General features: G+C 40.4%; 3 protein-coding genes across 6 annotated transcripts in view; 2 read left to right on the top strand and 1 right to left on the bottom strand.

Moving 5' to 3' along the window:
* Positions 1–6993, bottom strand: part of ldhbb (lactate dehydrogenase Bb) — a 66715-nt gene extending 59722 nt beyond the window's left edge. For 3 of the 4 annotated variants that reach the window (XM_042411766.1, XM_042411768.1, XM_042411769.1), the window contains exon 1: positions 5648–6329. In XM_042411766.1, the coding sequence (XP_042267700.1) occupies positions 5648–5690 (43 nt within the window). In that variant the 5' untranslated portion in view covers positions 5691–6329. The other variant, XM_042411767.1, reaches the window with a different exon arrangement.
* Positions 6994–15028: 8035 nt separating this feature from the next.
* Positions 15029–19052, top strand: LOC121897539 (shaker-related potassium channel tsha2-like). Its single transcript, XM_042412089.1, has 2 exons — positions 15029–16987; positions 18500–19052. Exon 1 carries the CDS (start codon positions 15518–15520, stop codon positions 16952–16954), a length of 1437 nt encoding a protein of 478 aa, XP_042268023.1. The 5' UTR covers positions 15029–15517; the 3' UTR covers positions 16955–16987; positions 18500–19052.
* Positions 19053–21883: 2831 nt separating this feature from the next.
* LOC121897651 (potassium voltage-gated channel subfamily A member 1-like) lies at positions 21884–23514 on the top strand. The gene has a single exon (XM_042412295.1). It carries the CDS (start codon positions 21884–21886, stop codon positions 23357–23359), a length of 1476 nt encoding a protein of 491 aa, XP_042268229.1. The 3' UTR covers positions 23360–23514.
* Positions 23515–25993: the final 2479 nt, after the last annotated feature.

Here is a 25993-nt window from a genome sequence, read left to right as displayed (position 1 = left end):
GATTATACATCTTTGCTACAGGATAGAAGGCCTATATGATGTAGTCCTAATTTACTGTAATAAAGACATGGGTGTAATTACATATTTCGCTAGAGTTCACAGTTGGTCTCTATTTGTTTTATTGTGAATTCATGCCAAGATTTAAGAATATTGATGCACTATTAAGGAACTTAATGGAGCTGTGTTGCCATGGTTGATCATCTTGGAAAATCTTAGCACAAACACAACACAAAAAACACACAAAACAAACCCCCCTTCTCATATGACTTCACAGGGCGTCTATTCTTCCAAACAGCAACAAATCACTCTGGGAGCTTGTTAGGCGTTGGCAAAGGATGGCCATTAAATGTGGACTATATGATCCACCAGTAATGAAAAACCATGGGGTAAGTTGCAGCCTTTCATCTTTACCCAGTTTAATTGAGACATCAAAAGTGACGTCTCAACAACTCTGAGGCAAAACATGGCTCTGGACAGAATGATACAGTTCTGATGTCCAACAGTGTGGTTACAATAAAGTGCAAGTTTCAGTTTATTTTTGTAAGTTTTATATATGATAAACATTGTTATCTTAAAAAGTAGACAATGAACTGATCAGCTGTATTGCATGATTGTAATTCTGCCTGAGCCTGACATCATCCAGCAACAATTTGCATGTATGCAAAGTAAAGAAATGGTGAAAGATCACCAGAAATATTAATAATTGTACTGCCTGAGCTGTAACTGTAATGTGTGAATTTTAACTGTAATTCAGGACCATGAGTTTGTACAGATATATTTCTTTTAAATACACTTGTGCTGTCTTTGGGCTATGCATAATTTCTTGTAAATACAGGCGTTGTTGCTTTCTTTTACTTGTATCTTTTACTTATATTTTGCAAGTGCAGTTTAAGATCTTTACAGCAAAATTTAGCTCAATAATTTTTCAGCTATAAAAGGATATTTTGGCTGTACTGGAAGTGTCAGGTCTGCTATTAACTGGGGGGTTAATCACATATTTATTACTAAGTCAAACATTAAAAAAAAGCCCACTGAAACACAACTTCATGCTACTTTTTGCTCACCAGCACCAAACACACCACATTAAAACAAACACCTGAGTTCCTAGTTTTTCCTCACACAGCTACAGACCTCAAGTTTGGAGTGGTGAGGAGTGCGCACAGGGCTGTGTAGCAGGTGTCATGGTTATATAGAAAGCAGAGGGATTGGGAAAGGGAATAACAAGGCTGCCTGAGTTCTGGCGGCCCATGCAGTAATAGGAGACAACCTGCCCCTCCCTCTGTCAGCTCACCCCCTGACTTTTGGCCTTCTCTTTAGCGTACAGCAAGGGCAGCTGGCCTGACTCGTACAGATCGGTCATCTGTAGCCCATCAGCATTTTGGATATGGTGGAGCAATAAAGAACACGTGCTCAGGCACTTCTACCCATCCAGATTACAGTGCTGTGATTTTCCGCCTCTATTAGATCACAGCTCATTTATTTTGACCCTTGCTCTCTGTGCTACCTTTCTCTCATTGTCTGTGATCCTGTTGAAAATTAGATTGTTAGAAATGAGAGGCGGGGGCTCCACTAGCTTGATTTTTTTCCTATCTTTGGGCTTTAAAAGAAGTTTGTTTTGGTGTATGTTTGCCTGATAGAAAGGCATCTCAGCCTATCAGCTACAGTCCACCACTGTTGTTGGTGCCTTCAAAATATTCAGAAACCTGTGACATTACAGAGTCCACATCCATGCTTTTTCCTAAATGTCATACAACATGCTACCTCTTTCTGAAAGAGGCTGCGGAGAGATATCATCTCCAGCTACTTGGATAGGAAATGGGTAACGGGTTAAAAATAGTTTTTATTGTTCAGTGGCCAGTATTCTTTCATCTAGATGGTTAGAACATAATTACCTTCAGAACAGCTGTAAGAGTTGTGTGAAAACCTTCTGGGTTTTTCAAAGATCGCTGGATATCTAACTTTGAGAAAAACAGGTGCTTAGTTTTATGACCAAACGACAGGCCCAAACTGGCTTCTTTTATAACAGTGACAATAAAACAATCAACATCTGAGTCTTCATTCTATCAAATCTTGTCTATCGACTGACTTTCAATTTTGCACAACACTTGTTCTGATTCATGTGGAGGGAATTTGAGGGTGGTGGTAATTTTTTATCATCTCTGATGCCATCTGCTGAACTGCAAATACAAATATTCTGTTTTTTGGGGGGCTTGCACTTCCTCAAAGTTTGTCGAGTCAGATGTTCCCTGGGAGAGTTTTATTAAATTGACACAACTTCAGTGTGTGCCAGCAATACCTCTGAGTCATGAAAACCCGGCAAAGAACACAATTAAACAATTTCTAGAATGACTGGACGGCCTATTTCCAGAACATCTTCTCTGGAGCTGCTGCCAATGTAATTCAATTTCTCTGTCACTTAAAACTCCCTGACCTGGTCACTATGCATCTACTACATGAAGCAGCCTTTCCAGAACAGATCTAAATTTATAAAGACGGCAGCCACCACACTCTCTTATTCATCATTATCATGTAATATTAGATAAGGCAGAGTGTCTGATCTAGAGTGTGTTTAAAGGATACTCGTACATCTTTATGACGCACTTACTCAACGAAAAGACTAAATATATGAGTTTTACAGACTTATGTTGGCTCTAGCTGAAGGTGCTATCAAGTGTGTTTTTTGTTTCTTAAATCCAATTTATCATTAAAGATAAGCATTATCCATTTACATACATTTGTAGTACAACTACATCCCTCTGTTATGATCTTTGTAGTTACTATTTCATTCTCCTACAATGTCTGAGATAACAGTGGAAATGTGTGTAATGTAGTGAATTAGCAAAACTTAAAGCTCCATCAAACAAGTGTCCCATCTGGATACAAACAAGAGCTTGTTGTGGTTATTATGGTGAGAGTCTCATCCCTTTGCAATGGCAACTCTGAGCACAACAGCATAATGATGACAGTCTATCTACTTGTAACTTGCAACTAATAGTTATTTTATTATCAATTAATCTGACAATTATTTTCACAATTGATCATTTGGTCAATTAAACATCAGAAAATGGTAAAAAAAAAAAAAAAAAAAGGCACATCCTAACATCCTGAAGTCTAAGGTGACGTCCTCAAATCTGTTATTTTGTCCAACCAAGTAGTACAAAACCCCCAAATATAAAATGTACAGTAATTTTGTTTGAAAATTACTTAAAATAGTTGCAGATTAATCTCCTGTCAAATGACAAATTGACTAATTGTTGCAGCTCTAACTATGTATATGTGTTTATATTTGTCGATGTACATGGATGTTTCTATGTGGGTGTATGAATCTATGTTCTTGAGCCATGGACAATAATGTCTGTCTAACACTATAACATACTGTAAAGTATGGCCATATATACAATATGAAGCTAATGAGGGGGTAAAGGGACTGTAAGTAGAACTACTTATTATTATTCAGACCACTGATCAGCAGTGGTGTTGCATGGGAAAAATGTGAGACATGTCCTCTAAAAAGGCTAAAAAACTGTGACATGTACAACATTTTTACATATGAAGTTATACACAAACCACATATTAGATTTTTTCAGCTGCGTGATGACATTTAGAAATAAGATTTATGTTTAAATCAAAATGCACATATCATAAAGATACATGACTTACATAATGTTGCTTATCCAGTTTCTTATGCTGTTGGATATGAAGTACAGGTAGCAGAATGTAATATACCGACCCACATAACCGCCATTCACAGATTACATTTAAAGATCAAAACCATCAATGCATGTATCAAATACATGACTTACAGACCCCTCAATCCACGGGATATAAAATAGCCTACATGCAATATTCCTTATAAAGTTACTTACTGAAGCTAATTACATCGCACAGCACAACTTCCAACAACTACCAGACCTCTGCACAGACTACAGACAATCACACTGAGAGTGCAACTAATGATTATTTTCATTATTGATTATTTTCTAGATTTGTTATGTCTATAAAATGTTAGAAAATGGTGGAAAATGCTGCCTATAATTTTCCACAGTCCAATATGAAGTATTCAAATTTCTTGTTGTGTCAAGTCAACAGTCCGAAGCCAAAAGATGTTCAGTTTACTATACAGTATGCATAACAAAGAAAATCATCAAATCACCATATTTGAGAAGCTAATTTTAAACACAAATGCTTGGCATTTTAGGGCAGCAGCTAACGATTATTTTCATTAACAATAAATCTGCCAATTACTGTCTTGATTTATCATTTTGTCTGTAAAAAGTTTTTTAAAAGTAGTGAAAAATGCCCCTTATAATTTCATGGTGATGTCTTCAAATGTCTTATTTCGCCTGATCCAAAAATCCAAAGATATTTAGTTTACTAACACATATGACAAAGGAAAGACTAAAACAATCATTCGATTTTCAAAATAGTTAATTCATTTACTGTTGATCAACTAATTGATTAAAAAACTAATCACTGAAGCTCTAAAGCACACACTACCAGGTAGGCGACTTCACAACTAAACAATGTGAAATTGGGAAATTCCATATTATGTCCAAAACCCTGGCAGGCCCTGTCCATGGTGCTGAGTGTCTCTGTGCGTGAACAACACACAATGACAAAGTCTGTTGCAGCAAGTGCAATATTCTTTGCTGCTATTTGCTGTTGGCAGCAGCATCAGAGCCAGGGACACTAATAAACTGAACAAACTGATCAGGAAGGCTGGCTCTGTACTGGGGACACCTCTGGATACACCAGAGCTGGTTGTGGAAAGGAGGATGCTGCACAAACTGGTAAGCATCATGGAGAACATCTCGCATCCACTCGATGGCAACGGTGGAGCACTTTCAGTAAGAGACGTCTTCAAAGTGACAAAGAACGCTACAGAGAGTCATTCCTGCCAACTGCCATCAGTCTGTACAATGACTCTCCTCTGTGTCCGGAGAGGAGACTCCTCTTCTGGCAGTGAAGACAGACTGCTCACCTGGACTTTTATGAATTACATTATCCATTACATATGTTATATTTCAGATTCATCTGTATATTATCTTTCAATTACTGTCAGTATATACTGTTACATATGTATATACTTTTTGTAATTGTTCATGTTTCAGTACATACTTAATTCTAACATCCATGGAGAATCATGCACCTTACTATCACAGCAATATCCACCTGACTTAAACAAATGTACAGTGTATAAGAGCATATTAATATCACTGAACAGTGTATATTCATCAAATACTATATTATAGGTATGATTATATCGCTAGTCTCTATTCTATTTTTATTTATTATATTTATTTATTATATATATTTTTGAATGAGTCAGTCAATTTTGTTATTTTATATATTTTAGCCTTTAGTTATATGTTTGTTTTACCTACCTCATTGTTTTGTTGTTGTTGTTTTTAAATCTCAAGCAGCTGCTGCAACACTTTAATTTCCCTTTGGGATTAATACATTACTATCCATCCATCCCTGAATGTATTATGACTAAAACACAAATATTCTAACACAAACAGCTACATTCAGGCAAACAAGGTAACTACATTGCATTTTACCCATTAGTCACCATAAGCACATCAGCAACTGCACAGTAATGTTAACTAGAGCAAGCAGACAGAGAGAGAGAAGAGTGTTGTCTCACCTGGTGTTTGAAGTAGTTTAGCGACCGTTAGACCGACGATCATGGCGGAAAAGGTGTCCACTAAACCTGACGTCTTCCAATTAATACAGACGACACCACTGATATTTTCACTCCGTCCAACTGCTCTGTCCACCAAAGTTTTTCGCAGGTCCAGTTTGGAAGTAGCCAGGTCTCCTTTCTATTCTCAATCAGTTACTGTCTGCGGCGATTTCTCCCCAAAATCCAGAAATTCACACATCATCGCAATTAGCTTAACTGTTAGCAACCGTTAATCTTACAAAAACAAGCCATAACGTTAGCTGTTAGCTGATGGAAAAACTTGCTAACTCTCCCGGTTGTTTCATCTTAATTAAGCTGCCACCTCTGCTAAACCTTCTGGTTTCATTAGTTGACAGTTTGACAATTTTGACCAATCTTCCCCCCAGAGGTGACTATAGTTTCACAGTAGCATGAAGTGCTACTCAAAGGATGCCAACTTCGCCTACAGACTAACTTCCCCGCGCAACCACCACATATTGAAATCCGGACAGAGGGGCGCTGTTTCTTTCAAGGAAAATTGGGAAAGAAATGGCGTGGTCACGCAATACAAATACAGGAGATGTTAGGTTATATGAGGAAGAAAATGGTTTAATTTTCAATAGGAGGACAGTAACTTACGAGTTTGAATAACGGGGCGGGTGTAGCTTACCTTCTGGTCTCTCCTCTCTCCTTTCCTCCTGTTGATTCAGGTCGAGCTCGCCGCAGCCGTTATCTGCTGGATTTGAAGGGGCCAACGATTAACCGTTAGTATCATGGACCGTTACAATGGACGTTGACACACGGTTCAGATTGCTATTATTGCACCTCTGTTGGCCTCTTTTAGCATGTTTTAGCCACCTTTAGCTCCTCGTTGTGGTTGGCCAACCCACAGAGTGCAAGGTTTAGTTTTATTATAATGTGCCATTAATATCAAATAAATTCACATAATCTGAGTGTAAACCACATTCCCTGTATAAAACAGCCGGAGACGAAGTGTCTGTTGAAGAAAATCAAGCATCTACACGATCAATTTTTTTTTCTCAGTAAAAACCCAGAGCTAGAAGATGAGTGAATACTGGATTTACATTCATCAGGTGTAAATATGAATCCAATGGGATGCTCCTGTTGCTCTATCCACTGTTTGCTAATGGTTAGCCATAGCAACTTTACAAGCTAATGGTCCCATACTAGCTAACTATATCTGGGCTTTGTTTCTGTGATTATTTGAGTCTTTGAACCTTTCAATAGTAGTCAAATGTTGCTCATTGCATCTAAACTAAATGGGTAGTTTTAGGAGTTAATCCAAAGAATTGGCATGGCAATGTTGTCAAATATTATAACAAAATACATCCAAATGTTAGCGTAAGCCGCACAAATGAAACCTCATTCAACCAGGCAGCAACATTCATTAACAAATTTGTCAAGTCAATTTGTTAAATAGAGCACATTTAAAAACAACAAAAATTGACCAAAGTCCTTTACAGAGACTGAGAAATACAATCAAATGAAAAGTCAGACAGAGTTATGAGGATCAAGTGGACAATTAACAAAAGTGTAGAATAAAATAAATAAAAATGGGATATAAATCATAAAACACAACTGTATTGCACGGAACAATCAATAGAGGGAAAATAAATAAATTAAATAAAAACAGAGTGTGACATCCATGTCATCATGATGACTATTTTAAGGCTGAAGAAATGAAATTGGTCTTAAGACAGGTTTTTAAAATATCAATTGAGAGATCTAATAATGAGAGGCAAATGGAAAATGCCTGATCATGTGTAAAGCCAATGTACAGTACAATATAGGCTAACTAAATTTTGTGAATTCCTGAGAGACCACATTCCTGACACACTCCACAAGTTAAGCTATAGACGTAGCTGACAGAAAATAGTTGTGGCTACACGCTGTAAGATCAGAGAGCTCTTGCCATGAGCTAATCATTCCATGTGCCATATAGGCGAGTGTTGAAGGAGTGTTGCCTGTTTATTTATAGGAGTCTCTAAGGTTCCACGGCAGACGGTGGCTCTTTGAGCTGGATTCAATTACAGCTCTGGTGAAAGCTGAAAATACAGCATCTATATAGACATACACATATAAACAAGAGTATAAATCCTGAATTTGGACACAACATAGAGTCCTAGTTCAGTATGTACAATAGCTGAAATAAGATTCACATTATCTCTAGGGAAAAACATGGCGCGCATGCAATATTAAGCACATTAGGTATATGTATATACTGTATATAATATTCATATATGTTTCTTATGTAAACTGACCCAGGTGGATGATTGGGAAAACTACCATACTGAATCAGCCAAAGAACAGAAAAGAAATCTACCTGCTGTTTATTTACCTGAATAATACAGCTGGCTCATTAGAAGTCACCATACATATGGATGATAACTGTTGCATGAAAATAGTTTGTGGATGGAGAAAGTTGATGTATGGATGCTGTGACAACTATGATAACAGCGGCCTCCACAATCAGATCAACTCAGCATGAGCTGTCATCAGCCAATTCACCAGTGGCTGCGTGAGGTGCTCAAAAACATAACTGTCAAAGTATGATACACAATGGCAACACAGCAAAATGAAGAGGTCCCCGGCAGCAGCAGCAATTAATTTATTCTAAATACAGGGAGGAACCCACATGCTTTTGATTGGCCTTGCTTGTAAACATGAGCAAGTAATGAAAGATTTATTAATGAGCAAGCACAAGTCAGAGGATTTCAAGGAAGCTATGGATTGAGAAATGCTATCAGACACATGGCAACAACTTGCAGTCCAGATGGCCGGCGCTGGCCCCGGCCTGACCTAAAATAACAGTTCAGTGGTCTGTTTACGTTGTAGAGCTCACTGTAACATGTAGGGACATGGCAGATGAAAAATACTCTGAGCAAACCTCTGAGCGCCTGAACAAGTGAGGCCTTGTGAGTGAAAGTGTAAATATGGTTCTACCTACAGTATAAAGAAAATAATCTGAAAAAGGAAAACCTGCACTTACTTTAGATGATTCTTAAAATTATTTGTACAGGCAGAATATTTTTGATGATTTGATTGTCATGTCCTCAACAGCTTGTAAAGAAAAGAAACCAGTCAGGATGAAAGGTAGAGCATGGAAATCTGTCTAATCCATTTCTAGAACAGAAGGTAATTTATATGATAATAAAGCCAGAAGTGTCAGTGGAAATTGGTACTTTACAGCACTTCTTAGCTTAGCTGGGATGTTTAAAAGCAACATCACCATCCAGGAGGGCCAGCCATCTGATTAACCCACTGTTATTGTGACCACTTGAGGACATAATTGCATGCAAATATAGTCTTATTAAAGGGTGGTGTGAACGAAATTAGAGCTGCAACGATTAGTTGATTGATTGATAAGTTGGTCTTCATAAAAATTAATTGACAACTGTTTTGATATCAATTAATTGTTTCAGTCATTTTCAAGCAGAAATGCTCAATATTTGATGGTTCCAGCTTCACAGATGAGACGATTTGCTGATTTCCCATTTCATATATGACAGTTAGTTGAGTAACTTAACATATTAGACCATTAGTCAGACAAATCAAGAAATTTAAAGACATCACTGTCTTATAAACTGAAATATATAACATTTCATAGTTATATATTTCATAGTGTTTGAAATGGTTGATTAATTAAACGAGAAAATAATCAGAAGAGTATTTAATAATGAAAATAATCATTAGTTGCAGCCCTTGGTAACAACTCAGTTGCCTGGTGGTGCCTGTGAAACCAAATGCCAGTGTTACCAATAAAAGTTAAACTTTGAGCCCTTTGAAGTCATCCTTGATTAATAACCCAAGTGTGGTTCTCTTGTGAACTGATCCCCCTGCAGTCGCACCCAGCCTGGATTTTGGAAAACACCGTCTACTAAAAAAGGGAAAGGCCTGATCAAGGAGTGAAATGATAATCCGAGGTAGGTGTGGGATGGGACATGCAGAGGTAATTCCAAGGAACCCTGCCCCTCCGGATCTGAGGTATCCGGTTTCATGTCTAGCTGCATGCCGTGTTACCTATCAGCAAAAACATGAACATCAACTTCAGATGACAGCGGGCTAAAATTGGTGGCTATCAAAACCCATGAACTGGCAAGGAGCTTGGCCGGGGTATCCGCTTTCTAGAGTGGAAACCCTGGGTCCAGACACCTCAGGGTGAGGAGACTGTGTGCTCTGCTCAATTGCAGAGTCGGTAACAGGAAAGGCGTAAACACAGCATAGGCTCTATTAGGCAAAAAACTTTCACACTGTTAATTAGATGCAGCTGCACTCGCTCCTCACATCTCAGACATATACATGGCTGATGAGTGAAGGCTGAAATGTATGCTGTAATCTATACAAGGTTCATCCTATATGTTTAATACTGATGCCTTATTGTCAGTGTGTTATTGACTTAGCACAGCCATTGTCACATTCCCATACAGGGACAGCAAGAAGCATGCCGTTGATCATTTGCAGGTCAAAAGACTCAAGTGTCTAGTGGAGCTATACCTATGTATTGGCAAGGGCTGATGTATCAGCTAAAACTAGCTTATTGCAGATATATTGCATCAATAAAAATGATGGCCAATAAGTAACAAGAAATTGAAGTACAAAAATGCCACAAAAATGTTTAAATTAATTTAGAGATAGTATCAGTTTGTTGATCAGAGGGCACTGCCAAGTTTATTTTCCAACTGCAAAATGTCTCACTCAGTACTCATCAGTGTTAGTTCTTTAAAATATATGTATGAACTCCCTATTAAAAAGGTTTGTTTAGGATATGCATTTATGAACAAAATTACTGTGGGCTGATATCAGTATCTTTTTTTTTAAACTGTCAAATCTAGATATTGATCAATTTAAAACCAGCCTGGCTATAGTGTCTGGATTAAAACTGTGCTAAATTAATTTAAAAGTGAATGATTTTTTTTAGTTGTCTGTGGTACCCTTGATATCTAAAAACTTATTTTTTATCAACCAAATTTACCACAGGTTTAAAGGGGACCTATTATGCTTTTCCTTATTTTCAGTCATATATGTGATGTTACAATGTTGGCTGTTCATATTAAATGTGGCCAAAGTGTGAAATAATTAAACATAACAACAAACATATGTAGAAGTGAGAAAAAAGCACCGGCTTCAGACTACTCTGAACATTCGGTTTTCAACATTTTTTTCTAGTTTAAGTCTGAGCTGACATCAGCTCATGATAGACTTCTTTATATGGTCATCTGCTCAATGCACAGTGCGAGAGTTCACTGCTCCACTCCACTAACATTGTGGTGTTTTTCCACTGTCTTGGGGGTAGTCACACAGAGCCATGACTCAAGTTGAGCTGGCGCACTGTGAGTCTTTTTCCATTACACAGTAGGAAACTACTAAAGTAAGTAGTTTGCCTGTTGGAGGTGTGCTGGTCGTCTGCAGCTCTTCATCAAACATCATCATTACTGTGGCTGTTTCTGCTTGTACTGTTCCTCCCTGCAATATTTATTGCTAATCCACTGATAGCTCCAAATATGTCCATATGTTGTTGTTTCAACTGTTTTTTAACGCTAACAAAGCTTTGCTAATTCAGTGAGGAACACATTTCATTTGCTGTAAATTCTTCACAATAAAGGTGTCCTGTTATTTAGTCATTTAAAAGCTTTTAATTTGATGCAGTAAAGCATGAAATGTTAGGTTTGCATCAACGGTAACTTAACATGACTCTGATACGGCTCTGATAAGGCTTCGGGAAAGCTGGCCAATCAGAACAGAGTGAGCTCATTGGGAGGGGGGCCTTAAAGAGACAGGAGCTTAGACTGCCTGTTAAGAGACAGAGGCTGAACTGAGTGGCTGCATAAAGGTGCAGAGTGAGGGTCTCTGGCACAACTTCACCTGCTTCCAAGGTGCACGGAGAAGGGAAAGAAGTCTAGAAAGATGAGAACTCCAGCAACACTTGTAGTATGAAAATTGTTCTTCATACTACAAGTGGCTGCATAAAGGGCCAGTATAAGATATATAAGGAGTTTTTCTAATTGTGAATCATGCAGAGCTATTCTAGTTGAATCCCAGAATAAAAATATAGAGCTGGAAATGAGCACAATTGGTCCCCATCAACTAAGGGTAAGCAATATTGTTAGAAACCTCTGTAAGGGTAAATGTAATTTTGCAATATCAGTCATGATTTTGTACATTTTCCTGACAGAAACTTTATTATATTGATTCAATATCATGTAAACATTGTCATACAGTAAAACAGTGATTTGCAACATTTCCCAGTGTTCTGACACACCCAGAGATATTAAAGTGACAGTTACCGCAACTTAGATCTATATTGTCTCATGGTATATAATGTCACATTGTGCAACCCTACTTTAACCTTACTGTATAGACATATTTTGACCCGCAAATCACTAAATCGCTGCTTATACTGAGAAACTTTCCATCTCTGTCCTTAGTTTTGCTTTTGTTAAAAAGTTATAGGAATAATTACTAGTGATCCTTAATAAGAATTTTCAGTCTTTAGACTTGAATCAGAGGTCTCCCACATATAGCTCTACCTCTATAGACTCATTCCAGTGTCTGAGACGCTGTCATCACATACGTCAGACTGGGTCAAATGCCCCCTATTTCATTTCGAGCAGAGTAGTTGGCACTAGAACGATGTAATCTGAAGGAGCTGTTGACTAGCGAGGCTGACCTTCTAAAAACTCTTCTTTCAATTTATAACACACACTCACACACACAAACATGATACGCACATGCGTTCATTCACCAATCGCACTAATAGCCTCGCCGGATACACACTTACAGAAATACACACACACACTTTGTAAATACTTGGCCGGGGGTTCGGGAGGAGGTGAAAGCCAAGGGGAGTCACTGACAAGTTGCTACTGTGATTACCTAATGTCTACTGGGTTAGGGAGAAACCTCATGCTGTCTATATTTAGACAAAGAGGAGCTTCAGAAGATGCAGTGCAACTAATCAAAAAGGTTAATAAATATCAGCTCCTGTTAAGAAATAAAGTTTGTGTTTGAAAAGGATATCTGCTAAAAAGCTGAGTTAAGAATTATTTTCATATTATAATCAACTTTGATTTTGATATCATGGTTATCAGTCATGAAGTTATCTCATTGTTAAGTCATTTTCACTTTGCTTTTGTGACAATTAGAGATGAGTTGTTTTTACTGATCATCATTATATTATCACAATTACTAAATCATGATGTCAGTCGAGAATGAGATCAGATGATTTTCACGTTGAGAGAATTTCTTTTTTTTTAAAGAATGACAAGAAAGCACAAGTTTTTCCTTGGTGTGAGTGCATCCACAATATCTTGTTACCATGGGGGTCTCCTGCATTCATAGGTCGAGCCATTAATAACGATGGGAGGTTCCTCGCTGTCAGCATTCATGCACCCTGCAGGCTTTATGGCATGTGTCTCCCAGGCTGCGTCTCATTACATGCAGTCACTGTTGAGTAGGCTATGCAAGTACATGCATATGTACATATCTAAATGTAGGCCTATGGATTTTTATAGAAGGCACAACTGCAAGATAAACACACACATGGCAACCGAGTACACAGTATCTGTTATTATACTGTGAATTAAAGGTGCAGTGTATAGAATTTAGTGGCATCTAGGCGAACGGACTTGGCAGAAATGGAATATAATATATAAACATATAAGTATGTTTAAATTAGTGTATAATCACCTGAAAATAAGAATCATTGTGTTTTTGTTACCTCAGAATGAGCCCTTTATATCTACATAGGGAGTGGGTACTCTTCCATGGAGGCCACCATGTTGCACCGCCATGTTTCTACAGTAGCAACAGACAAACCAAACATTGGCTCTAGAGAGATCCTTTCATGTTATTCACGAGTTTTGCAGCCACCGTAGGTTCTCCTACACACTTCTAAGTGGCGTGGGTGGTATTCAGTTGGTTGCAATCTGCAACCTCAACACTAGATGCCACTAAATCCTAAACACTGGTCCTTTAAAACATCTAAAGCGATAATGTGAACGATGTGCTCAGATAAGATTATTGTACCTACAAAGGTGGGAGGAAAATATGAATGAATAAAGATGACAGATGGAGGCTACTGTAGATCCTGACGATGCATCTTAGATTCTTTGACACTTTTCTTTGAGTCCGATTTATGAGTCACGTGTACATTCCTCAGCTTGTTTGTTATTGTTTGTTTCCTTGGATACATTCAAGGCCTGACACCGTGGCTTGACCCAGACAGTCATTTGGTGAACACTCAATGCTAACACATTAGCAGCAGGCGGCACCGTGTCCTGACACTGACATTTGACTCTGAAATCCAATCCTTTGTTCAGTAATGGAAAGGCCAAAAAATGTTGCTCCCCTGGGACCCCGTGCTTGTTAACCTGTCGGAGATAAGAGTTTGGGATGGCATGCTATACCTGCTAAAGCTTGCCCACATCTATGTAATAATGCCAACCGTCCAGGTTGGTTTTGGCAACACTGATTAGCACCTTTGTGCTATTATTGTTATGATCCTGTGTGTACAACTGCAGTGACTGAGATAACTGATACAGCTTTATGAAGGCAATGAAAGTGGAGAAAAACTGAGCTATAAATAGACCACAATGCTGCGGTGTACATATAACTTCACTCTGTACACCCAGGCCACATCTTTTTTTCTTTCTGTTTTCAAGAGTTTAAGAAGAAGAATGAAAGTTTATCGCTAATGTTTTAGAAGAAAGCAGCCCTTGAATTTGTTGCACAAAACACTTTCAGTTTTATCCTGACTGCAGAGGATTTGTAGGATCTGATAAGGAGGTAATTAGAGCCACTACACGACTGCAAGTACTTGCAGCTGTTTTTTTTTACACCACAGTATCTCAGTGACCCCAAGGCGAGGTCACATGTCTTCTGGGGGTCCCCATGTTCCAAGTTGTACAATTGAGCCCTTTAAGTGGTATGAACGGTGAATGTTATTTTGGCTGTGGCTTCCTGAAGACGCTATCCTCTCTGGCTACTCAAGTGTCAGTCAAGCCAGCAGTTTCCATTGGCTGGGTCTAGGAGGGCCCCTGGTTATACGAAGCTGCATGCTTCAAAGCATTCGGGTTATTCCATTTTATTTATTTCAAGACACCTTTAATATGTAGCCTCAGAAAAACCTGACCGTGCTTAATAAGTTAGATCTATTTGTCAATTTCACCTGTACTCCTGAATGGGACCCAAAGTAGACGGGCCGGGTCCTGGAGGATCCCCTTGTGACAAGAATAGCCCTATGATTTCATGAATGAGGGACCTGCAGGGTGAGAAACTAAATTTCAATGTGGACTCTGGATCTGAAAAACTTTGCTGAAAGACTTTGCTCTGAACAAAACAAGACTGAGGGCTTTGTTGTTGGATATTTAAAAAAAAAAATTAAAATAAATTTGCATGCCTAAATGTTTACTTGGTAATCACTGCGCTGCTGCGGTGAAGTGAGTGAATGTGAGAGGGACAGCAGCAGCAGCAGCAGCAAGTGTCATCTGGTCTTCCAACTTGGGGAGGGCTTTGGAGTTTAAAATGGTGTGAATATGATATCCATCTCTAGCCATCGGTATAGCTTATGCAAGTGGAGATCTGTCTGCACCATTGAAAGTTGACAGTTGAGAGGCACTAATCTGACAAAAGGACCGTGTAAATCAACAACAGCACAACGATTTTGGATTGCAAACACTTGTAAACTTTGGGACTTGGGGCGCAAAAATAAAGGGACTCTGCCTGAATCTCGGGCGGCTGCATGAGAAATAGAGTTGAGAGGACGCACAGGCAAAGGGAGAGAGGAAGACACCGAGGAGGTGAGTGACGGATTTACCCTCGGAGGGGTAAAAGATGACTGTTGTGTCCCAGGAGAACCACGACGAGACGGTGGTCGTTACTCCTTTGTTGGAAGATGCTGGTGAATTGGAGCCGGCGGAGCAGGAGTGCAGCGAGAGGGTGGTCATCAACATCTCAGGTCTGCGTTTTGAGACACAATTAAAGACCCTCTCTCGCTTCCCGACCACGCTTTTGGGAGATCCACGTAAAAGGATGCGCTTCTTTGACCCGCTGAGAAATGAATACTTCTTTGACAGGAACAGGCCGAGCTTTGATGCCATTCTTTATTACTACCAGTCAGGAGGGAGGCTTCGGAGGCCCGTAAGTGTACCTGTGGATATTTTCCTGGAAGAAATAAAGTTCTATGAAATCGATGAAGAGGCCGTAGAGCTTTTCCGAGACGACGAGGGGTTGACAAGGGAAGAGGAGCGCCCGATGCCTACTAATGAGTATCAACGCCAGTTATGGCTCCTGTTTGAGTATCCAGAGAGTTCAGGACCTGCACGAATGATTGCCATTGTGTCAGTTGTGGTTATTCTAATATCCATTGTTATATTCTGCTTGGAGACATTACCCGAGTTCAGAGAAGTCAGTGAAGGGTTCGGCGATCACCACAATGGAAGTTCTGACGCCTTAGAGCTCAGTCCGTTCACGGATCCGTTTTTTATGGTGGAGACACTTTGCGTCGTGTGGTTCTCTTTTGAATTCACCATGAGGTTTCTGTCGTGTCCCAGCAAACCAGCTTTCTTTAAAAACCTCATGAACCTGATCGATGTTGTGGCAATTGCTCCTTATTTCATAACTCTGAGTCTCGATCTCGCAGAGCATCAGGGCAGCAGTCAACAAGCTGCGTCTCTGGCCATACTGAGGGTCATCCGTCTGGTGCGTGTTTTCAGGATTTTTAAACTCTCCAGACACTCCAAAGGTCTTCAGATTCTCGGCCAAACGCTTCATGCAAGCCTCAGGGAGCTTGGATTGCTGATTTTCTTCCTAATCATTGGAGTGGTTTTATTCTCCAGTTCAGTCTATTTTGCAGAAGCAGACGACCCCGACTCTGGATTTTCTAGCATACCTGATGCGTTTTGGTGGGCTGTGGTGACAATGACAACAGTTGGATATGGAGACATGTGTCCCTCCACCATTGGGGGTAAATTCGTCGGCTCTTTGTGCGCCATCGCTGGAGTACTGACCATAGCTTTGCCTGTCCCTGTTATCGTTTCCAATTTCAATTATTTCTACCACAGAGAGAACGAGGAGGAGGAAAATGTTCAGTACGTACACGTGACTTGCGGACAGCAACCGCAGCCCTCCATTGGTGAATGTGACTCAACCAGAAGTAACCTGTCACTCTCCAAAACTGAGTCCTATCAGGATAACGACGATTTGGAAACCTTGACACATTCAAACATGAACCCACAGGAGACATACACAGGGAAACTGACAGATGTATAAAAACGCACCGATGGAAGAACTGTTTTATGTCTGGTGAGTTATGTTCCAGTGGATGTACAGTTCAGGCTTCTTCCTGTTGGTTGCTGCTGGTGTTTTACGCACGCTGTCTACAGCTGTTCCCAAACCTGGACCCGCAGAGATTCAGGCTGGAGCCTCTAGTGGGTTCCATGTGTTCCCCACCAAAATTGGCTTAATTTCACTGTAATTAAATTCGCTGGATGACAGGAGACAATCATTCCTCCCACTGCTGCAACCTCTCAGGTCTTCTCATACAGGGGCTGCTGACAAGATTCAGTAAAGTGCAATACTTGAGCTCTTACATGAAAACATTTGGGAACCTCTGGGCACGCAATAAAACGCATGGGATATTAGTTATATGATTAAAACATGTCTATCTAGAAGGGAATTTTGCAACAACCTGGGAAAAATAACTTTGGGGATGTTTTCTTGTCTTCAATTTCTCAGTTAAGGCAAATATATTTTGTAAGAAAAAACAAAAAAACACGAAGGGGTGGTGTGTTTACGCACACGGAAATGATCAGCTCAAAATACACCATGCCTTTCTATTCATGAGAAAATCACGTTGCCAGTTCTCACAGAACCAAAGCTTTGAATAAAGTAGGAGAGGAGAGCTCGGTCGTGCGTCAGAGTGCCCATGACGCACAAGGCGACCACCTCCCCACAGCGGAGCGCACGGACGCAGGCACGTAAACGAGAAGATAATCTCTCTGTCACGTTAGAGTTAAGTCAGACACTTGTTCATATATCAGCCTAATGTGTGTCTGCGTGTGTGTGCCAGGCGTGCACTGCACTGTGGAGAGCTGCCGGACTCTGTTATCATACTGTGTTCAAGCATTTGAGATTTTTGTTTCCTTGTGCGTAAACACCACAACATTTTGCAAGTGTAGAGTCCCGACGCCCGGAGCTCTCTGCTGCCTTTTCCAATAGTAACACTCGTATAGTGGTTTGTTTGGCTCTGTATGAACTGGCAGATTGTAGTCTCTACTGAGGAACTAACCCTCAGGATACTATGGTCAAGAGTTTACATGTTTAATAACAACGAGATCAGTAAAAGATAATTATCTCGTCATCACTGGATATTTTTCTCATTATTATTAGATTTTTTTTCTAACAATAACGAAGCTGTTATCTCACAATTATGGAAATATTAAGTTGATGAATGATAATGAACAACAGGAGAACACATCTCTGACTTTATTTTTCTTTGGAGTTTATAATGTGCTTCCATGTGAATCTGGTCAGAATAAGGGAGCTCTGAGCGCCACTCTGTGGATGATAGATATTCCTGCAGATATCACTTGTGCCCAGGACCTCCAGTGTGCCATATTAACACTTAAGCTTGAGTATCTTTGCACTGTTGCAGCTGACCTTGACTGATTTAGACATAAGCCTCTGAGATCATGCTATTTGACTCAGTATGTATCCGGATGCTTGTGGTGGTTTACTAAGCTCTCCAGATGCCTGACTGCTTTCTCTCACCTCCTAATGTTAACATAGTGAGTTTTGTTTTCTGCTTACTTGCAGGAGGCAGACGATTAAGTGAAGTTCGTTGTTCCCTCAGAGTCTCAACAAAAATACAAGTGTGGCATTCTCTTCTTCTCTCCAAATTATTGGACACTTTTTTGTCGTGGATTATTCTTGTACTGCCAGTGTTGTAGCCTACAGAGACCTCATGATGGAAACGTCTGGAAAAGATTCAGTCTGCCTGAATGAACATTGTGTGTATCATCAGTAGAAGAAAACAACATTCTTTTGTGTAGGCTTTGTAAATGACCACGCTTTCTTTGTATAAAAAGCCTTGTGTACATATTGCGTTTTTGTAAATCTGAATTTGACCTTTTCTCGTGCAGCCTATAATGAAAACTTGTAATCGCAATTTACCTCTGTGTTGTTATAAACACTCAGATTGCCTTTGAGCTCGCTGTAAACAATAACAACATAGCCCAGAACATTTACTTATGTAATGTCTGCATGACATGAGCTCATTGTGAATTTTAAATGTAATAAAATATTTATTTTTCTAATTTAAACATGTATGTGAACTTAACTTAATCCCTTTTTTAATAAATAAATTATGAATCAGAAAACATATCACTCGTTATTTTTCATTCTTTCAACATAGATATCAGACTCACAGAAGGCCAAATAGCGAGTAATTTCTATTGAAAAAAAAATCAAATCCATTCCCATTAATTAGTTCAATACATTTTATTACTGTCCATAAATTACATTACAAACTTTTTGTGCTGAATGATGGGGAAAAGGCGCAGAACCGGACATCGGCTGTCTTGCCACAAAGGCAATTAACTTAATAAAATGCCACAGAGATAAATCCAGGCGTATTTATTTTACTTATTTTTAGTTGAATGTATTTTTAGAAACTCAGTAGACAACAGTTGTTTTGAGTCAGTTTAGCTGAAATCCCTCACTGTGTTTAGGCCCCCAAACCGTCCACATATACAGGCCCTCAAATGCCCCAAAATACGACTGATTATGTGTTTATTTGTTATGATATTATTCTCTGATAACAACTTGAGTGTGTTCTCGTGTTTATTTTTGGGATTTGTAGTTTTCTGAGGTGAATTAATCATCTGCGCTGTCCGTGGTGCTGAAACTGATCCATCGTCCTCTGCAGAGCGTCAGTCAAACACAAAGTCACGCAAAATTCACTGCATCTTTCTCACATCTGCTTTGCTTCTGCTGCCAAACGGAGCCATGAGCGGAGACTGAGGAGGTGTTCTAACTTAGTCGGTGTCATAAAGTATCAGATCTTGGGCGTGAGACCTGCACAGCCAGGATGCGAACGCCCCTGATGTGATGTTTCACAGCCAAGGGCTGCAAACACAATGCTGATGATTTTTTTTACCCTCCCATTTCTCACAAGTAAAATGCTAGACAATCAAATTCAGTCTCATATAAACTCAGATATGGAGCGTGTCAATCCTTTATACATCCATCGCCGTGTAATCCTTCAATCCTTGAGTGCCTGACACACAATAAAAAGGTGATGGTTCTAATCTCTCCCCTGCTAATGATAGCTTTCTAAATGATAAATTAGGAGCCATGTTACACGGTGTTTTACAGGTTTTGTTACCGACTGTCCTTCTTTGCAGTCTGATTGCACCAGTGCTGGCACACAAGCGCTCTTGTTTTTGTGGTGTATGGAGAACTTCTGGCGGCGTGCTTTAGTAGAGCCGGTCTGCATTGCGTCGAAACCCTCCAACTCCTCCTCCTGCTGCTGCTGCTGCCCTCCCTCCCCTCTCCTCCCCTCCCCTCTCCTTTCCTTCACCTCCCCTGCACTTGCATGTGAAATGCACAGCAAAACATGCTTGACATTGTTGAGAAAACACTGGGACCTCGCCGCTGCACCTGACTGTCTCTCAACTGTCCATTCTTTAAAAAAAATATTTCTTCCCTCTGTCCTCCGAGCCGCGCTGAAACATTTCTGCCCGTCATCCTGTCTACTCGCAAAAAGCAGCAGATTTCTGCTGATGCAGTGATGTCTGGAAATGTCAAGGGCTCGCTTATTGCCCCTTAATGTATCTCCCCCCCTGAATTGCAGCGCAAGATTTTCTCCTGCGGTATACTGTAAGCTCTTCACACCACCGTGCCGCCGCGCAAGCAAATACCGACGCCGCAGCTTTGCAATTCTCTCTATTCGCTCCTTTTCCATCCCAGGCTTTCCTCATTAGAGTCACCTGATTTTCATCTTGTTTTACCTCATCTTGCCTCACCGTCTGAAGACGTTTCAACCTATTTGAGGGGCACTTTGACTGTGTGGACACAGTTTGGACGGTGGAGAGCCCACCAAGGTTCTAGGCTCTTTTTTTTTTGGAAGGTGCAATGTAAAGTTGCCACATGACACCCACTGGTGCCCTGCTGTTGGATGATTTTACTCGAGGATAAGACGCATTCAAGACCTTTCAAGATCAACCCACGGTAAGCCTCGAAACTGCTGACTTATACAATAGATATCGGTCATGATATATATTTTTGTATCGACAGCTGCTGTTAATGTAAAGATAAACGACTAGTACTGTATTGTGTTCTTATTGCTCAGATGTATAATGCATCTTTGCCCGCATCAGGCCCATAAGCTGTATGCATGTAAAGACAGTTGGTATAATATGACCATCATATGTTATGCGTCACATCATAATTCAGGCTGGTGAGAGTGGCGTTGGATAAATCACGCCATGGTCCTTTAAGACATAGACAAAGCAATTCTATAATAAATTCAAGTAAACATCTGTATAAAAATATTATAGGAGTGTAACAAAGAAATGGAAGATTAAATACCTCATGCAAATGGACAAAATGATCTTTAAGAGAATGTAGAAAATACAATCAGGTACAAGAAAATCACCTTAAACTCACTAATGTGTACTACATGGAGATTTTAAATGCCTATATCATAGAAATATATGGAAATTCCTCCTTTAGGATAATTTTACCTTTACTACTGGATAGTTGCACTAATTGCAGGCTGAGAGAAGTAAATAAATAAATAAACTGCAGAAAATGCTGAGCCAGCAAATATCTCGGCTGTTTGATCACATTATTTTCTCTCTCTCTCTCTCTCTCTCTCTATCTCTCTCTCTCTCTGTCTCTCTCGCTATCTCTCTCACTCTCTCTCACTGGGTGACAGAGGCAGCAGTAACAGCAGCAGATGCACTGGAGAGCAGCAATGGTCAAGTCAGCGAGAACTGCAGTGGAGCCGCACTGAGGCAAAGCAGCCAACCAGCCCCTCAGTATCTGGGGACGTTTCCAACAATTTAAGGGGTGTGGGAAGCTGAGGAGTGGAACATTTACCCCGAACCTGAATGCCTGCACAGTCAGACTAACCGACATCCCAACACAACTCCTCCTCCTCTTCCTCTGCGACCTCCTCCTCCTCCTCCTCCCAAAATGACCGTAGTAGCAGGAGATAACATGGACGAGACCTCGGCTGTACCTGGCCACCCTCAGGACACCTACCCCCCAGACCACAACGATCACGAATGCTGCGAGCGGGTTGTCATCAACATAGCCGGTCTACGGTTTGAGACGCAGTTAAAAACCCTCTCCCAGTTTCCAGAGACATTGCTTGGCAACCCCAAAAAGCGGATGCGGTACTTTGACCCTCTAAGAAATGAGTATTTCTTCGACAGAAATCGCCCCAGCTTCGATGCCATCCTCTATTACTACCAGTCTGGGGGTCGGCTGAGAAGACCGGTGAATGTCCCTTTGGATATGTTCTCGGAAGAAATTAAATTTTACGAGCTGGGAGTGGATGCCATGGAGAAGTTCCGTGAGGATGAGGGTTTCATCAGGGAGGAAGAGCGCCCCTTACCTGAGAAGGAGTTCCAGCGTCAGATTTGGCTCCTCTTTGAGCACCCAGAAAGCTCAGGCACCGCCAGAGGGATTGCCATAGTGTCTGTGATGGTGATCCTGATTTCAATAGTCATATTTTGTTTAGAGACTTTACCACAGCTGAAAGAGGACCCAGCGGGTCGAATGGTGACAGTGGGGAACACTACTATTTATTACAAGCCAAATATCCTCACAGACCCCTTCTTCGTCATTGAGACACTCTGTATAATTTGGTTCTCCTTTGAGTTGATAGTGCGCTTTCTGGCGTGCCCAAGCAAACCGGCCTTCTTCAAGAACATGATGAACACGATTGACATAGTGGCTATCATCCCCTACTTCATTACACTTGGCACAGAGCTGGCTGAAGACCCGGAAAACGAGGGAGTTGGGGAGCAGGCAACATCTCTGGCCATACTCAGGGTGATCCGTCTGGTCAGGGTGTTTAGGATCTTCAAGCTGTCACGACACTCCAAAGGACTGCAGATTTTGGGGCAGACCCTCAAGGCCAGCATGCGAGAGCTCGGATTGCTGATCTTCTTTCTGTTCATTGGAGTCATCTTGTTCTCAAGCGCTGTCTACTTTGCTGAGGCAGAGGAGCAAGGATCCTACTTTGGCAGCATCCCAGATGCATTTTGGTGGGCTGTTGTGTCTATGACAACTGTGGGCTATGGGGACATGGTGCCGGTCACTATAGGAGGCAAGATTGTAGGATCTCTGTGTGCCATTGCTGGAGTGTTGACAATTGCACTCCCAGTGCCTGTCATTGTGTCCAACTTCAACTACTTCTACCACAGGGAGACCGAAGGTGAAGAGCAGGCCCAGCTGCTCAATGTCAGCAATCCCAACATCCCCTCTGAAACCAACTCCAGCCGCCGTAGTTCATCGAGCGTCAGCAAGTCAGAGTACATGGAGATTGATGGAGACATAAACAATAGCATCGACAACTTTAGGGAGGCAAACCTCAGAACTGGCAATTGCACTATAGCCAACCAAAACTGTGTAAATAAAAGCAAGCTGCTTACAGATGTTTAGACACCAGTTAGGAACTTTGGGATCTCTATGGGACTGTCATATGTGGAGTAGACCATCAGTTAGGAATGCTTCATTTACTTCCCCAAAGCGCTCTACGGCATTAGGCCTACAACTATGCTCAACTATATAGAAAGGAAACAGAAAAAACAACGCTGTTAGAGTACATGACAGGTAGATAGAATAATTAATTCTTCTGATCCTACAAATATATAGGTATATCAAAAAGAAAACATCCATTATTACGCATATACATGGCTCCCTGGAGGACGCAGAGCACACACTGTCTTATCAGGTGACGGCGTGATAATTAAAATCTTATGCATGGAGTACAGATAACATTTCAGCAAGTTGCACAGTGCACCGGAAAAGTCTGCAGAGACATGCAAGCATCTGCAGCCGAGTGGTAAGCGCCAAGAAGTTAGGTGACCCCCCCCCTCCCCCCCGCCCTTCCCTCCACTCTCCCCCCCTCCTCCCTACAAAGGATCTACTATTCAGCAAAGCACCTTATAGGAGGAAGACTGATCTCTCTTGTTTGGATGTAAACAGATGGTGATCTACTCACTTCACGGACATCCGCAATGCTGCTGTTTTCCCAGCAGATGCTGTAATTGTGATATCACCAAGTGATTCAATGCCATGCCCTTTAGATGCAACACAGCACAATGATAAAGTGAGCTTCACACGAGCATGATTAGAGACTTTCCATTTTGATATCGGCATGCATGAGACATATCTCCCATAATGGAAAGGATGTTCTTTTGGATACCTGCCTCCATCCCCCCTCCCTTCTCATCTGTTTTCATACAGAGTGCACTGGATGAGTTTTTAATTTGAAATGCTAATCATTTAGAAGTATAGAAATTGAATGTTAAATCTTAAGGGAACATTACATAAATGAGATCATAGCATGAAAAAAAGTAACCTGCATTATGGTCTATCAACTAAGGTACTTTTGTATCCTGGTATATTTAATGCATGACGTGAGTAATACAGCTTGTTGCAATTCAGGCACTCTGCAGTGCCCTATTGTCAGGGAAACTAAGGAAATCAAATTCTGGATGTTTCTGAATTGCGATCAAATATATCCAAACCCACCTTGAGGATGCAGAGTTTCTAATTTAAAAGTAGTCAAAGAAACTGTGTAATTATTATCAAAAATGCATATAATCATAATAAGCACCGATTACAATATTACGTCAATAGTGCAGTGCATGGACCTTCTTTGAACAAGAAAAGTTAACATATTATTAGTCATGCTTCCATTTCCACCTCAAATTTTTAGTACCTATTGATTTGGAATCCACTGAAAAGGATCTATACCAAATTTCACTTCACATTACAGAGAATTATTCCGACATTAGTTGCTAGTGCCTTTATCCCTTTCACCAACAGGAGTAGTGAAAGTGCCTCTGAGTAGGATGGGATTTGTGAGGTGGAGCAGAGCTGGTTTACCTTCTGTTTTAGTATTGATACACTGTTGGTTATGATGTTAATGATGACGATAAGCCAGATGAGCAAGGTTGAAACAGCAGGTGATTGTGGTCGACAAAAAAAGAAAAAAAAAGAAAAAGATGATCCATGGCTTTCATGCACAACCCAGTTTTCATGCTGTCACGCACTTAATTATGCCCTTAAGCAGCAACGTAATGTACTTTGCATGTTTACCAATCCGAATCAAAAGGGAATATTTATAGGTTTTCAACATATTTTATTTATGTCTGGTTTTGTTTGTGCACCATGCATCCTTTCAGGGTCTCTACCTCAGTGAGGTCATTGCAAACTTGCTGCAGAGCTGCAAGCTTCAATGCAGGGCTTCCTATACCATAATGCAAAATGGAACCTTAAGTGTAAACTGCAGTCATGCAATATTGAATGTGAGAGTCCCAAAGCATAGCCTTTACACAAGCACTTAGGACAAATAGTGTACCACAATCCCGCTCCTTTTTTTTTTTTTTTTTTCACTTAAAGCTACGCACAATCAGAACATTCATTTGTAGAGAGTTTGTCAAGATTGCTTGACTCTCCTAATTGGATGAGAGTGACTGTTTTGTATGTTAGTTTCTCTGAAACAACAGTATCTAACTGTTGTGTCGCAGAAACACACCTGAATGTGTTTAAACACACATGTGTAGAAGACTGAAGAATCTGTCATACTGCAATCCTTGGGCATTACGATGCACAGCAAAGTGCAGCCCGTCTTTTTGCACAATCATTTTGTTCTGTTGCTTGAACCATTTCTTGCCTGTTAGATGTTTTTTTTCACTGTGCTTGCTCATAAGTAGTGCATATTGTTCCAGACAGGCTAATTGCAGATAGGTTGGGACAAATTGTAACGACTACTTGAAAATCTCCAGCTACTGTACATCAATTTACACTCAGTATTGAGATGAATTAATCCAAATGATAGTAAGATTTTGTACTGTAATGTACGCTCTTTTATTGTTTAGCATTCCCCTTACAAGGTCCTGTAAAAAAAAAAAAAAAAAAAAAAGCTCCACTGCAGTGCTACTTGAATGTCATAGTTGTTTCTGTTGGTGCAATGGCTATCCTTTGTGGTGCTAGTACAGGACTACCATTGTTGTCGTGACACCATCACACGTTATCTGAAAGCAAGCCTTTGTTAATAGTTTGTTT

The sequence above is a fragment of the Thunnus maccoyii genome, chromosome 5 (assembly GCF_910596095.1).
Source record: "Thunnus maccoyii chromosome 5, fThuMac1.1, whole genome shotgun sequence".
NCBI classification, from domain to species: Eukaryota; Metazoa; Chordata; class Actinopteri; order Scombriformes; family Scombridae; genus Thunnus; species Thunnus maccoyii.
This window is presented reverse-complemented; position numbering and strand designations above follow the sequence as displayed.

What these genes read in the sequence shown, in the direction of transcription:
- LOC121897539 (XM_042412089.1), top strand. Translation starts at nt 15,518, where the DNA reads ATGACTGTTGTGTCCCAGGAGAACCACGACGAGACGGTGGTCGTTACT.
- LOC121897651 (XM_042412295.1), top strand. Translation starts at nt 21,884, where the DNA reads ATGACCGTAGTAGCAGGAGATAACATGGACGAGACCTCGGCTGTACCT.